The sequence below is a fragment of the Falco rusticolus genome, chromosome 4 (assembly GCF_015220075.1).
Source record: "Falco rusticolus isolate bFalRus1 chromosome 4, bFalRus1.pri, whole genome shotgun sequence".
Lineage (NCBI taxonomy): Eukaryota > Metazoa > Chordata > Aves > Falconiformes > Falconidae > Falco > Falco rusticolus.
The window spans coordinates 84,763,161-84,778,079 of NC_051190.1; the positions used below are offsets into that span (position 1 = coordinate 84,763,161).

Genomic DNA, 14,919 nt, shown 5'->3' on the forward strand with positions numbered 1-14,919 from the left:
CTGAGCTGCCACAGCTCAGCGCTTGGGCTGTGCCCTGTGTGGAGTGTGCGCGAGCGCTGCCAGATTTGGGGATCCTGAGCCTTGGCTCTCAGTTTTCATTCATCTGAAATTAAACGATGAGTGTACCAATAATTTCAGAGTGCGTTCTGCCACTGTTTCTTAGTGCATCATACCTGCTTTGGTACTTACTGCGTGCCCTCCCTGGCTGAGGAGTTGAATCAGGCATTCTTCTCCGGGCTGTTGCCAAGCCAGTTTGTTCTCTTATCCAAGTACTTTCCAGCTTCTTGTTTACACTTTTTAGTTTACCATTGTGATTTAGTGGGTTATTATCTCCTGTTGAATTATCCCAACAAACTTTCTTCCCATGGAGGGCTTCTAGTGGCTGCTGGTCAACTCCTATCGTCAGAATGATCATTACAGTATTCTGCATTGCTTACTTGTTCGTGAAAAAATAATTGAGAAGCGAGAGGTTGCTAGATTGTAGCAGAAGTTAATTAATACATCTGCTTGCTAGGACTGGTAACACTCGTGGGACTGTGGAAGGTGAAAGCAGGGAGAAACATGGTATGGAAAGACAATCAGCAGAACAAAACGATGTGCAAATATGACCAAAACATAGACGATGAGAAATACAAGGCAAAAAAGGGAGGGGGTGGGTATCCCAGTCTAGTGGAAACCCTTCCTACACTCCTAAAAAGCCCTGCTACGAGGCTGTTTTGTATGCAAAACGGCAGGTTTTTCTACCTCTTTCTCTCCTCTTGCCTTTCCAACAACATCCCTTCTTTGTGGGAACTGGTTTGCTTTACCTTCGGGGTGGTCTGACTCCTATATATCTAATTGCTCTCTGAAAAATCTATTTTGTACGTTTTAGACCTGAAGAAGGATTTTGTGCCAAAAGTTTGTCTATGGTACCCAGCTATGCCTGTATCAGCCTAACTACCCTTACAGGCCTTCTCCTTCTAATTTTGTAATGATGAAAGCTATACAATAGCCATCCTATTTTGGTGAAGTTTTATTGGTATCGAAAGGTACTCATTATTTATAGATAGTCTCTCTGCTATTTCCGTATGGAAAGAGAATCAGACTGTGTAAGCCATCAGTATACCACTAGAGCTACATCCACACTGGGGGCTATTTGCTACTGTTTCTTCCAAGGTGGGTGTTTCCCCTGCCCGCTTCACCATGGTGGGGACCCTAGCTTCTCTTACCATGCCAGCTGCTCATCTCACAGCCACAAACGGCTCCTCCAGAGCCCATGTCTTGTTCCACCTCTAGCAGAACTGTTCCCCCCAGTTCCCCAATCTTGACCAGGTCTAGAGTTCAGTTAAACGTTGGATCTGTTATCTAGCCACCTGAACGAATAAACAAAGGTATGGTGGCAGAGTGAGCTCGAGGCTGTATACAGGGATCAAACAGCAAATAGTTACCTGACTGGTTTAAGCTAACTTAACCACACTGTGGTGGAGAGAAGCAGCTGTGCTCTCCTGTTTGGTTGCATGTTGCCACTCCTACCTGGTTTTGGGAGCAGATCCATCTGGAAAGTAGGGTGGGGGGTGGTTTGGGGGTTTTTTTTGTTGTTGTTGTTGTTTTGTTTTTTTACAAGGTTAATTATGACATCAGACAGGTCCCGCATCCTGTAGAACACATGGCTGTACAAATGGGAGCACGGCTGCTGAATCCGAAGGCTCTGAGTTACATCTGCCTCTAATCACTCCCATATGCATTTTTTCATATGTTCTGCTATTTGTTATGGTTTCCTATCATGTGCTAATTGATCCATTACTTTATGCTAAGCATGCAGTCACGTGCTAGTCATTAGCAGTCCCATATGTTGAACTCATGATACGTATCTTTAAATGCCGTATCTCCTGGTCTGCCAGTCCTCCTTTATGCAATACCACATGTATGTTGTAGATCTTCATTCATGCTTTGCTGGACTTTAGACTTCCTGCTTGTTAGTCTTGCATGTAATTCTTCAGTTACTCTGGAGCTCCTCCTTATTGCAGTTATGTGACGACTGTAATCAGAGCTGCTGATACGTGGAGCACCTTTATTCTTTATTCTGTGGTAGGTAATATAATGTGTTTGAGAGGGGAATGGAAGAATTCTGAAACATCCCATGATGTATTTGAAACATCCAGCATAGTAATGTCAGTTTAAACCCCATGTTCAAGTGAAGTTATGTTAGACTGCGGAGGTTTTGCACAAGTTAAAACTCAGTAAACTGGCTCAGAAAATGTGACTCAAAAAGCGCACGTAGCTGGGAAGAGACCAAGTGAACTCCTGAAGTCTTGCTGGTCAGGAAGTTAGCTGCTCAGAAGCAATGAGTGGGAAAGAAGGGTGTATCTCTCTTACAATCCCAACCTGCAGAATTTCAGAATAAAGAACGTAAGGAATCTAGAGCTGCACTGAATTTTAAGTTTTACAGGAAGAAGACAGACTACTCAGGGTACTACATACACGCAGCATGCCCCAAGATTTGCCAGAAACAGTTCAATTGAACACATTTGGGTGCAAAAAAAACCCAGTTAATTGATTTCTCCAGAGTTATTTCTACGTTATGTCTGGGGTGAATGAGTATAGAATTCAATCCTTTGTATCTGAGGTCCCAGTGTAACAGTTTTAGATGCTATCATAGTCTGTGAATGCCCAACATCAGCATGGTATGGAATGATATGTGAAATTCAGACTGTCCTCGATTCGTACACTTTTTTTTTTTGCAGGAGCCAGTGGCCTTGGTGAAATTAGCTGCACCCTCCCAGGCTTTTATCTTCCAAGTCCTGAATGAAGCAGCTGAAAGTCCTGTTTCATGCAGATAAGAAACAGCGAGTAAAGAGGCTGGGAGTAGGATCTAGGTAAAAAAGTGGCTCTCCAAGGAACAAAGCTAGTGCTTAAGCACAGTATATTGTGGGCCAGGAAGCAACCCCTGTAGGAAGGGAGACAAACAGTCTTGAATAAGAGTTCGTGTAACAGCTGGCTTGGGCAGTTCCAGCAGCTTTCTGTATACTGCCTGCTTGGGCAAAGCCAGGCACAGAACGATTTCTTTTCCGCTTGCCACTGCTGAAACTCCCGATTTCCTGAGCATGGCCTCAGCCTGCAATGTAAACCCCACGGATACAGCTGGGCAGACGTCAGCACTGCTGATGTACCAGTGCCTGTAAGCCATCGCATGACTGGGCTCTGGGTAGTGCCTGGCTGGGGTGACCGCTGCATGGGCTTAACCGGGGTCTCGCACAGGTCCCCCGGGGGGCGTCAGCCCCTTGCTAGCCACGTGCAGCTTCCTTGGTGGTTTGTAGACGAAATCTCCCAGGCTCGGTGCCTGTACCAGCCTTCCTGCAGCTGCTTCTGGCTATAGCCCGCCCCTATAGAGCCCTTATTGGGTTTCCCGGCCGAGGGGGTGTTGCTGCAGTGATAGCAGCAGGACGAGCGGTACGGTGATACGCTAGAGCCGCAGAGTGCTGTACGAGAAGGAGCTGCAGGGAGCAGAGGAGAATTAATCAGGATCACGTTTCTCCTCTGTGAGCTGAAGAGGTTAGTGACTATTACTTAATCCGTGCTAACTGTAATTTGGATTTGGAAGCACCGCTTTCGCCTTCTGACCCTCCCTCTGCCCTTCCACAGATGGCTTGCCACCAGCCTTTCCCCTCGGTTGTGAGGGAGTGGGGGAGCCCTGCAAGCCGCGTTGCCCTAGCTGCTCCAAAGACACCCGCCACACTCAAGAGAACAGAACAGGCCAGCCCTCGGGGAGGGAGGGAACCGAGGGAAAGAAAAAAGAGAAAAGCTGTTTGGAAGAATGTGCAAGGTGCAGTGAAGCAGAGCATTAGCTTGTAAATGATGTGGAAGTAGCCAAGTAGCATCACTGGGTGGCTAGAGCACTGTGTCACTTAAAACCTTTCCTACAAAGTGCCTTCTGGCTTGTTTTTAGAAGTGCTGAGCTTCGTCCAAATCCTGTTAAAAATCCATGTTTACTGCAGGTGTTTGACATCCCCTTCTGAAACAGCAGACTATTAACGTTGTGGTACCTCAGTTTACCTGTGTGTAAAATGGAGATAAGACTTTTTCCTTTTGTAAAGGAACATGGGGGGGCATATTCCAGATAGCCATTGGTGGGAGAAAGATGATTCTTATGTTCTCAAATACGGTACAGAATCCATGTGTAAAATACATGGATGCTTTTATTAGTAATCACTTTATGCTCTAGTCTTTGCTGTCACCAGTCTCTATCTTACAAATAACCAAACAAACATGCATAAAGGCTCCATCTACACACAGAAAAAAGACAAGCTCAGCCTTTATATAACTCTCCTGGCACCATGCTGAAGTTCTGTGTTGCAGCTTGTTCAAAAAACCCAAGCTGGTGTTAATTAGGGCAACAGTTTATTGAACTTATTTTGTGTGAATCATTTTTATCAAACTCTGCATTGGTTTGCCAAGTTAATTTTCCTGGAATGAGGACAGTCATTCTGCTGTTGGTTCTCTGGTTACAGATGTGAACACAGAACGACACCCTGTCAAAAATCACTAACAGTGTTTGAGCATCTTTCTGTCATTTGTATCGATAAATGCAAAAATAAAGACAAATCTGTTTCAATAATATAAATCCAACTTGGAGTTTAAACTTCCCAAAATAAAGAGCAATAGGTAAATATTATAAATTATTTTCAGCACCTATAAGAAAGCCTTAGTTAGTTGTACTAAAAACTATTGTTGCAAGCAGTGCACCCAACTTGGATATTTGATAATTGATGGTAAAATACTGGTATGATTCTTACTGTTGGAACAGGGAACCTCCCTTATGCCGGAGGGCTGATGATTCTGAACTTGTCTTCCTGAGTTCACGCGCACATGGTCAACAAACTTCTTTCCTAATACCAACCTCCCAGTTTCTTTAAACAATTACTGTTTGTGAATAGCTGGAGTTTGAGTCAGTAAGTATGGCTTGTGTTATCCTTACAGGAATGACAATGCCTGTTTTGTTAAAAAGGAGACTCAATCTGTGTAATTTTCACCTTTTAATTTTTAGTGACCTCCTTACTTTCCAAATTGTTGTGCTAATTGCATGTTTCAACACCCATTCCTCACTGCCCCCCCAAAAAACCCCCAAAGACCACCACATTCAGCTCTGAGAGACTTCATTTTAAATGTCAAAGGGCCAAACTTTTTTTTAAATCAAGAATATCTGCTGTATCCACAGACTTCAGAAACTAAGCTGAGCAGGTGAGAACAAGGTAAGAAAAGGGCCGCTTTGATCTCTGCACTAAAAATCGACCATCCCTGTCAAAACAAGTGTATTTTACACACGGATTCTGTACCATATTTGAGAACCTAAGGATCATGTTTCTCCCACCAAAGGCTAACTGACCAGTTTTCAAATTAAAATGGGAATCACTTCCCATCTTACACTTTGGCATCAGGACTTCAGTAAGATGCAGGAGTGGAATGCACATCGGCATTTTTGCTTTTTAATGATGACCCTAAACTCACCTCAGTTCCATATGGCTTGTAGAGAGGCTACTGCACTGTATATTGTGCAGATTTGTTGTAGGAAGCTGCAGTGGGTGTTTTCCATTGCTGCTGGCGTGGTCCGGTGAAGCTCTCTGTTTGTGCTGCCATCCTTGGCTAGGTAAGCAGCAGTCAGGCAACAGGAAATAAAAACAAACCAAAGCTGGAAAGAAGTGGGGAAACGTAACAGAAAGAGCTTGGATAGCTATGATAAAGCAGCATTTGCAGTGGGAGAATAACTCCCCAGGAAGGGAGTTCCTGTGTTTGACACCGGTACAGCAGTAGCGACATAAGGTGGGACTGGTGTAACTCTTCACCTTTAATTTTCAGGCAACCAGAGGTCTTTTTGAAACTTGCAGGTAGTGCTCAGCGAAGTAAAAAGAACTTATATTATGTTTGTACTGCACTATATTAAGCAAGGCGTCAGAAAGGTTACTTCCCTGAGAGCGGCGGGAATGGGGCTTAGGGATGAAAAACAGGGAAAGCCAAGGCACTTAACAGCTTAATCCTGTAGTTAAAAAAAAACACCCCTGAATGTATACACACCCTGTTGTAACTTAGTAGAACAATTGCTGGGGGCCTGTTCTTGTCCTCTGGAGCTAGCCTTGAGCCCTGGAAAGTGTTCATATGCACATAAGGCCAAAATGTTTGGCTTACATCTTGAAACTTTATAAAGTAAGTGCAGCTGTAATAAAAATTAAAATATGCATTCGACCTGTTTCTTCTCTATTGAGCAAAAAGAGCTTTGGCTTTTTGTTTAACTTTATAAAGTAAGTGCAGCTGTAATAAAAATGCAAGTATGCATTCGACCTGTTTCTTCTCTATTAAGCAAAAAAAGCTTTGGCTTTTTGTTTAACTGAGCTCAAGTGTTCACTAAACTAATGTTTGCAACCTAGGCAGAACTCTGCTATGCTAATTAGAAAGCATTGCAGAAAACACACCTGACTGGGAAATGCATTTGCTAATCCTGTTATTCCAGATGAGTGCAATCCACCACTTCAACGGGAGTTCAACAATTAGCATAAAAGAAGTTTATCCTTTTTTCCCCCCTCCCTCTTTCTTCTTAGTATAGTATTATAAACCAGTTAGAAAGACACTGTTTGGGGAAACTAGTGTTCCTGTTACAGTAACCATCTTAAATGCTGAATGAAAGGCTGCGCTACGCTGGCTAATAAAGCAAGGCGTTCCCATGGCTCAAGTAATGTTGCTGTGTTTATTAGCTTTCCCTCTTAATGAAATGTGTAGGCAGAAAGGGATCTTGATTGTATTGTCATTACCTTTGTTCTGTGAATGAGAGGAGAGAAAAGCTGCCAGAAAGAATATGGAATTATTAGATAATCCCTAAATAAAAAGTGGTACAGAATGTGAGGGGAAGAGTTGAGACCACAGTCATTCTAGTTGAAATGCCATGGATGTTTTTTAGCTATGCTAGAAGCTGTAAAGCTTTGTGAACCTGTCTGTTGCTAGGGCAAACAGCTCTTCGTCAGCGTTTACTGTCTTGTGCAGGCTCTGACACAGATTAGCAATGTAAGACTGGTTGGTCTGTTGTTTGGTGATGCATTTAGAGACCTTGGTGGCTTGCTCATACTTGTCTTCAGAGTAATCTAATTTTTCTCAGGCATAGCAGAGTTGTGTGCAGCTGGAAGTGGGATCAGCGTGTTTGTATAGATCTCCCTGTGCTTAATCTTGGTGACAGATACAAATATGAAGGACTGAGGGTTTTTTTAATTTTTTTTTAAATTATTTTTGTCCCCATTAAATCAGATTAATAAAATTTGGATGGAGAAGGCAAATTAACTCCTGACTGCTGTCTTCTTCTAAACCTATGATTCTCTAGTGACAAAGGTCTGTGAAGAACCCGCAGTAAAGGATAAAGATGAATTCTGGACTAGTGACGATTCACTGTTAAGTGATGAGGGTATAGACCAGAGTGGTACACTTCTGGCATTGGAAGTGACCATGGGCTTCCTCTACTTTCATTCTTGGTGTCCAGTGTAAGAGAATAGCTCTGTTTTTTTCGTAAGTATGGTGTACTTGAATTTGCAGCCTGAGTAACCTAGAATGCTATACCTGTTAGCAACAGGTTCATCATCCAGAAGTCAGAATAACCAGTACCAGCTGCTACTAGGAAATGTATTTTTCCTTTGAACTTTGTAAGCTTCTCAAATGGCAGCAGCTGAGCAAAATTTTGATTTTGAAATCTCTTTTACATTTACTTACTTGCATAGTGAAGTGGAATAGCTATCCTTGAATTTAGCCCTGTATTTATGAAGGTAAGACATACTGTCTGTTCTTACTGCCTGCCATCTGTAAGGAGACCTTAAGACTCAGGGCTGTTGAATAAATCTTCAAAATGAACAGGTCATTTGCCTGACTCTTCTTACCATTTAAAAATAATAGTATTCTGACAGGTGTTTCTAACCCAGTCCTTCCTGGATAGGTCCTGGTGACGACCAGCCTGATCTAGTAATAAATATTTGGGTATAGACACAATGAAAACACTGCAAGAGAACTAGGAAAATATCCATCTTACATGATCATAAAACAGGGCTTACAGTGGTGGGATAGCAGCTGGCCCTCTGTTCTAGGGGAGAGAAGAGCTTCGCATCCTTTCTCCTCTTGCTGTCCAGTCGGGGAATGTGGCAATGTAATTCTCTGGCTGCTCTGAGCCCAGTTTTTCTGTTAAACTCCACCAGAAAGGATGCTGCTTTCTCAAGAGGGCAGAGATGGAGAACACAGTCTTTATTCCCTGCTGGCTCTGAAGAAGGCATGATTTTGCACCAGGGAAGTGCATTAGGCACTTTTTTCCTCAAATGCATGGTCAGTGGTTTTCTTGCATTCATATACTTGGGTTGAGAGAGCACCTTTTCAGAAAAACTGCGGCCCACTGCAGCATACTACCATCCCTGTCAGTTGGCCACTAACTTCGCACCATCAGATGGCCTGTAATACCAGAAACAAAATGTTCCTGTTCTTAAAACACAGGAGGGGAAATAATTTTTATCCTAGGTGCCTTTAAGTTATCAGCTCCTAAGGAAGCATGAAGGTGCTGATAATACTGGAGATTTTTTTTTTCGGTTAAATGACATGCGGCTTCAACTCTTCATCTTTTGCTTTTGGGATCTCAGACTGCCTACTGGCTGAGGTGGCCTTTTTCATTAAGAGAATCATCACAAGCAGGGAGAACTGATGCAGTTGCCAAGTCACTCTCCTGTTAAGAGTCATGGCAATCAGTTGAAGTCCCCAGTGACTGGGAAAAGGGAAACATCACATCCATGGCAGCAGGGTTGGACTAGGTGATCTTTAAAAGTTCCTTCCAACCCAAACTATTCTGTCATTCTAACAACAAGAAGTTCAAAGTACATTCCTTTACAGGGTGCTCATTGTTATTATTTTAAATTTCCAGCATCTACATGACTTTATTTTTGCTTATATGCCAAGCTGGAATAAACTTTCCTATTCTAGCCCGCAGAACTAAAATCCAATTCCAGGAGGAAAAAACATCCAGCCTGAAAGCAAGTGTAGTCCTAATGTCTTGTGGCCTGGAAGTCTCGATCACAAGCCATTCTTTGACCACACTGTTACACGTGTTACAGGATTTCTCTGACTCAGTGTAATCCTAAACAAAGCCGATGGATCCAAGTGGACTCGGAGAACTGATCACTGCAGACCGTTGTCATTTACGTGTTCTGAGCTGCTGAGGCCTCATTGCTACCCTTATGTACACAAGTCTGACCACAGGAGGGAAGAACAGATGTATTGTCCAATATGTAAGGCAGGCATCTGTAAAACAGTGACACTTAGGTGCCCATGCATAGTGTTTGTGTTTATAATATTACTATAGGATGCCTTGTGTTTTCCATTTCTAATGATAAATAAAGAGGTGATTTGTCTGAAACCCATTTTGTGGAGAGGCCACAGTCATTCCTGACATGTGGATGGCTTAAATAACGTAAATTAATCTTAAGAGAGTGAGCTTCTTTCCCAGAACCTCAAAATGCTTTGTTGAGTTATGGTAGCAGAAGGTAAGCAGAGAAGAACGGATTTAGACTGACACTTTAAAAAGCTGCAAGACTGCGTAAAGTAATGAGCAGAATTGCTGTTACATTTTAAAATTACTTTTTTTGTTGCCGTTGGTAGCATAGGATGGTGGTGGTTCAGTACAGCCACTCTTCAGGACTCAGTGACCTGTTTGGCCATTTAAAGGAGTGGTGCAGGTAAGGACATGAACTTGAGATGAGGACCAAGCTCTTCTTTTGTAACTGTTAAATCACTTAACCAAAATATCACAGAAAAAATGAAGGGGGTACATTCTAGTAAAAACTGAGTAAGAGAGAGAAATGTCTGTATTATCTTTCAAACAAAAGTATTCCCTCTTGGAAATCTCCTGTTTCCCCCAGCCAGTTCTTTTTCTACCTCTTTCATAAGGTATATTTCCCTCTTCCAGTGGCCTGAGTATTGCCTGCTCCTGAACCTTTGCAGTAGCTGTTTTAGATACTGCAAACTTAGGTGGTTGTGGCAATCCTGCCTTTGATGGGGTATTATCCATTTGTTCAGCCACAGTTGTTATAAATAAAATCTTGGTCCATATTAAGCACATTCATTTGGCAGAGAAATGAAGAAAGTGGAACTGAGTTTTTTTATCCCAATTATATGGCCATGCTGGTTCTGAATAGATTGTGCATCTAAAATACTTTGAGCAGGCAGTCAGCTTCAGTAAAACCTTCCAGCTCTGCATCTTTGAAGGCAGATAATGAGGAGCAAAGTGTTTTGGTGTTTTTTAAGCCTATCCACCAATTATTTTTACATAGATTCTTGGAGAGGGTCGTGAGTTTTGTAGGTGCTGCCAGTAGCTTCACCGGTCCCAAACCAACAAGATCTAATGAAGTATGTAGTGTGCCCCTAATATACTGGCACAATCCATCCTGTATCCTCCTTCAGCTGATGTCACTGTGTGGACCCAATCATCAAGTCAGTTTATCATTTTTAATGAGTTTTGTATTCATTACACATCCATGTACAAGAGTTGCAATATATATTAATTTCTCTTTAGATGTTTTAATTGTAAGTGGTTGTTGGAGTGGCTTGAGCCAGGCAGGATCTTCTGCTTTGCTTGCAGCTGTTGGACCCAACTTGATGGCAGGTTTTTTAGGTGCTTTTGGAGACTTCTTGGAACAATAAATCTGGTGATAGCAGATCTGTAAAGAGGCAGAGAGTTGTAAGTAGGAACTGTTTTGTAGGTTATTCTTTTGCTTGTTTGTCAAGCCCAAGCGTGAGCCCGAGTGTGTCAGGCTCTAGGTAGGCACACTTAAAGGTTCAGATTTAGGCATGCTCGGAGCTGTCTGACTGTACAAATCAAAACTTGTGGGTAATTTGGCCATCATCTTTGGCGTGTCAAACTACATCTCTGTGTGTAGAAATCTCAGGGTTTGATGTGGGTAGACCTAGGAATTGGAAGGGGAGACATGGAGTTTGCTTTTGCATTGTGTCCAGTTATACACAAAGAAAGTGTGGTTCTTCCTAAAACTTTGCATAGGACCTAATGTGCAGATGAAGCACTGTGGGAAATATGCTGTTACAGCATTCCTGTAACCTTTTTAATGTATATTTTTAATAAACCTTCTTATCAGTATCTTTAAGTAGGATACCAAATGCCCACTCTAGTGGCTGGTATTTTGGTAAGGGTGTTTTTCATTTCGTGGGACAATTTAAGCAGATGAGTGGCATGTCAGGACTACCTGACTGCTAAATCACATTGAATTGCAGCTAACTCTTCATGAGAGAGCAGGCTAGTGGCTGGCCTGTACGATCCTTGAGTGTTGCGATGCCCAGTAACATGAAAAATGCTGAGCTCTGAAATTAGGCAGGATTCAAATAACCTCAATTGTTAATCTCTATTCAAGAGCTTCCCCCGCTCCGCCCCCCCCCCCCCCACTCTCAAGCAATTGCCGACATTGGTAGATTTTCAGGATTTAATGGGAATGGAGAGCATCCATTGTATTTTTCAGGCCTTACTGAGGAGTGATAGACTGACAAAATGGCAGAGTTGTTAGCCATTGCATGCATCATTTTAAGATTACAACATTACATAAAACTTTATCTGCTTCCCAAGTTATCTCAGTCTAGTTATTAAAAAAAAAAATCCCCAAACATTCTATCACTCTCAATTTATTTTAGAAGGGTGAAAACATGTTTGCTGGGGTAGGGGAAGAGAAAAGTGGCTAAAAAACCCTACGCTTGTCTAGCCAGCTACAATTTTTGTGTATATTGTTTGCTCTGAAGAGGATACGGGGCAGGCCTCTGGTGTTACGAGTTTCTGTCATGCTAAAGTGGAGGCAGAGGATTTCATCATCCATGGTAAGCAATATCTTTATGGTGACCGCAGCCTGTAGCAGGAATGTTTTTTTGTTTGAGGAATTCTCAAAATAGGTCAGCTTGTTACAGATCTGGGATGCAGTGACCTTTAGTGGACCGGAAGATAGGTATCATCTGTTGGCTTGGGTCTGTAAAGATATTAAAAGAATGTACTTGTGGCTGGATATGTGTTTTGTTTGTGTGCCTACTAATGTTACAGTAAACAGCAAAAGCTCTTGTTTCTTTCATGTACTTGTAGGAGAGTTCTCATGGGTATCAATGGGATTACTTACGATTAAAGCTGAGCATGCCTATAATTCCTTGTAGGGTTCAGGTTTCAGATTAATAGCAAGAGAAAGGGAAGAAAAAATGTATTTTTGTGTCGCACATTATATGGCATTGTTTTATGTAGATATTTCAGTACAAACCTTAGTATTAGCCATCTTTTCTAGATGTCTGATCTGTGTGGATTTCCTACAGCAAAGAACAGAGGTTGTAGTAATACCTACTTCTTACACCGCACTTATCATCAGTAGGTGTGAGAGTGCTTTATGGAAAAGAGAGATTTCCCCTGTTCTAGAATTGAGAGAACTGACAGGGAAAGGAATGTGATTTGCTTTAGGTCACCCCAAAAACTTCTGGGAGAAATTAAGAATGCAGCCTGGAAATACAGCTTTCCTGCACCTGCTCAGCCCAGCTCTACGTTCATTAGGCTTTCTGAAGAACAAAGTGCTTGTAGAAAGGATTGCAGTAATTGGTAGGCAAATTCAGGGGCAGATGTAGTAACTGAGAAAATACTCCACATGACTTTTCTGTAACTGTCCATCGCCACTTTCATTTGTATTACAGCAAAGGCTTGGAAGCCTCTCCTGGCATTAGAGTTTACCTGCAAAGCAGTTGTGAACCTCTCAAGTGAGGTGGAGAAGTGTCTTCTCTTGGTAGGTGACACAGCGAAAACAAAGTGAGTGGCGTAAGGGAGGGAAGGGGATGCGCTGAGATTATTTGGTATGTCTCAGCTCCCTGCCCTGTCAGCTACATGTTTTGCGATTAGCTCTGAGTAAAGCTGCCCCAAACGTGCAGGTATGGGTGAGTAGTCCTCCTAATTTTTTTAGTGGAACATGATAAGCTCTCAGTTTTAAGAAGTGTAAGAGTCAGCACAAAATAGCAACGTCTTTGTATGAAATAAGTGTTTAAGCAGAGTGTCAGTAGTTAGTGTTCAAATGCTTAGCCATGCAGAGACTTTTATTCCGGAGGCTTTATTGTTCTGCAGGACAGCCATGGGACATGGTTCGTAGTCCACAGGGACCTGGCAGAGTTCAACTCTGTGATAGCTTTGGAGTTTACGTGGGCGTTAGGTCAAAAAAAGTGGTGGAGGATGTGTTTTGTGCCTTCCCCCTGTTACAGAAGGGTTACGATTTAATCTTAAGAAGTAGTCATGCATCCTAGGTTCGAGCAGTTAGTATATCTTGATTGTTTGAAACTAGTCTTTGTGTACTGGTAAGCAATAAATTCAGGCTCTAACAAAGAGGTAGCCCTGGAGGATGAAGGGGAACTGGCCCAAGGCCAGCGATTTCAGGCCAGGAAAGAGACTGAGCTAACCTGGTTTAAGACGATGTATGGGGACTACAGAGGAGAACTCCAGCCAACTGAATAGAGAAGTGGGCGGGTTTGCAGAACCCCGAGACCACTGAAGATCTCCCCACTCTGGACAACTGGGCATGTGTGAGGAGAAGGGCGAATAGTATAATTAGAATTGGGGAATCTCATTATTATGTATGTTTTTTCAAGGAAATTTATGGAATACGTATACATGCACTGCATAAAAAGAGCTACCCGAGAGAAGGGAGCCATGCACGTTAGGTGGAATGATCCCCCGTGCATCCAGCGCTGCAATAAAGCATGTCTGCTTCTTAACGCTGCATCGGCGTTAAGGAGTTTCATGTTCCCGATTTCGGTGAGAGCCCCGCATTGGGTTAGTACCATTTCTAGCTCTACTCAGGGTTATTTTCTCCAGCCTGTGCTCAGACACAGATGGGTACTGTAGCAGCAATATTGTTTGATCCCATGGAAAACTAAGATCTGTGAATTGCTGATGGCTCCCTACCATGGCTCATTCTCCTGAGTGCTCATCTAAAATTGGACTTTACACCAAAGTAATTGACAGTCGCTTGTTAAAATGCCTTTCTTCTACCACCATGGACAAATGCACTTTGAAAAATTATTTTAGCACATTAAAGCCTGAAATAAATTTTTGGGACTTCTTGTGGCGCTCTTTGCTTTGCTCATATACTTATTAGCCACATAAAAGTAGCTTTTTGGTTAAAGAATAGCTGTGATGAGGCTGTAGATACGTGGGATTGTTTGCTTACCCACCAGAAGTTTCACAAGGCTCTCTGTAATTTACTCCACAGTAGTTCCTGGAAACTTAACATTAGAAGTAAGAGTCTGGGGGTTTTTTTAAGGGGAAACTTTTATAAAGTAAAAAGTGGAGCCCATCATGTCTTCCTCTTGATTTTTTTTCAGGTGCCCAAAGCAGGCTCAGTTCTTTCTTGGGTAGTTTCAGCCTTAGCAGTGTAGGTACATCCAAATGTAATTTGGCTCTCAGAGTTTCAAACAAAATGAACCTGACTGAGGACGACTTCTCCATGCATTTCTGGGACTTCATCTTAAAAGTGTTATTTGCCTTTGTTTTTCCTCTTCAGATTAGCAACCAAATCTGAACCACAAAAGGTGGCTACAGGCAGAAAACAGGACAAAATGGTGATTCGTGCCCATGCGCTATGTAACAGCACTTCTGATTCAGACCTCCACAGAGTGGAATAGGTCATGTATTAAAACCAGATCTTCAAATTCTTCCAGTACCTCTCCTGGTTTTATATTACTTTTGTGAAATGTTTTTGCTGCAAGTGTGAAGTTGCAGGTTGCGGAGAGCAGCCTTACTGTGGCAGCAGTTGGGACTGCTGTGCACTCTGGAGTTAGCAGAATTAGGTTGCAGAAGTGTGTTTTAATAGAACTTTTTCTTTCTGCTCAGGTGTTAATGCTGGAGACAGCATATCTGTTACA

General features: G+C 42.4%; 1 protein-coding gene across 3 annotated transcripts in view; it reads left to right on the forward strand.

The window, feature by feature from the left end:
- The first annotated feature begins 3,396 nt into the window (after nt 1-3,396).
- The window catches only part of BLVRA (biliverdin reductase A), a 32,852-nt gene continuing 21,329 nt past the window's right edge, over nt 3,397-14,919 (forward strand). The window contains exons 1-2 of one of the 3 annotated variants that reach the window (XM_037382738.1): nt 3,397-3,531; nt 3,622-3,802. In XM_037382738.1, coding sequence (XP_037238635.1) covers nt 3,794-3,802 — 9 coding nt within the window. In that variant the 5' untranslated portion in view covers nt 3,397-3,531; nt 3,622-3,793. Of the gene's footprint in view, nt 3,532-3,621; nt 3,803-9,104; nt 9,259-14,919 lie in introns of those variants that run through there. The other 2 variants (XM_037382739.1, XM_037382741.1) reach the window with 2 other exon arrangements.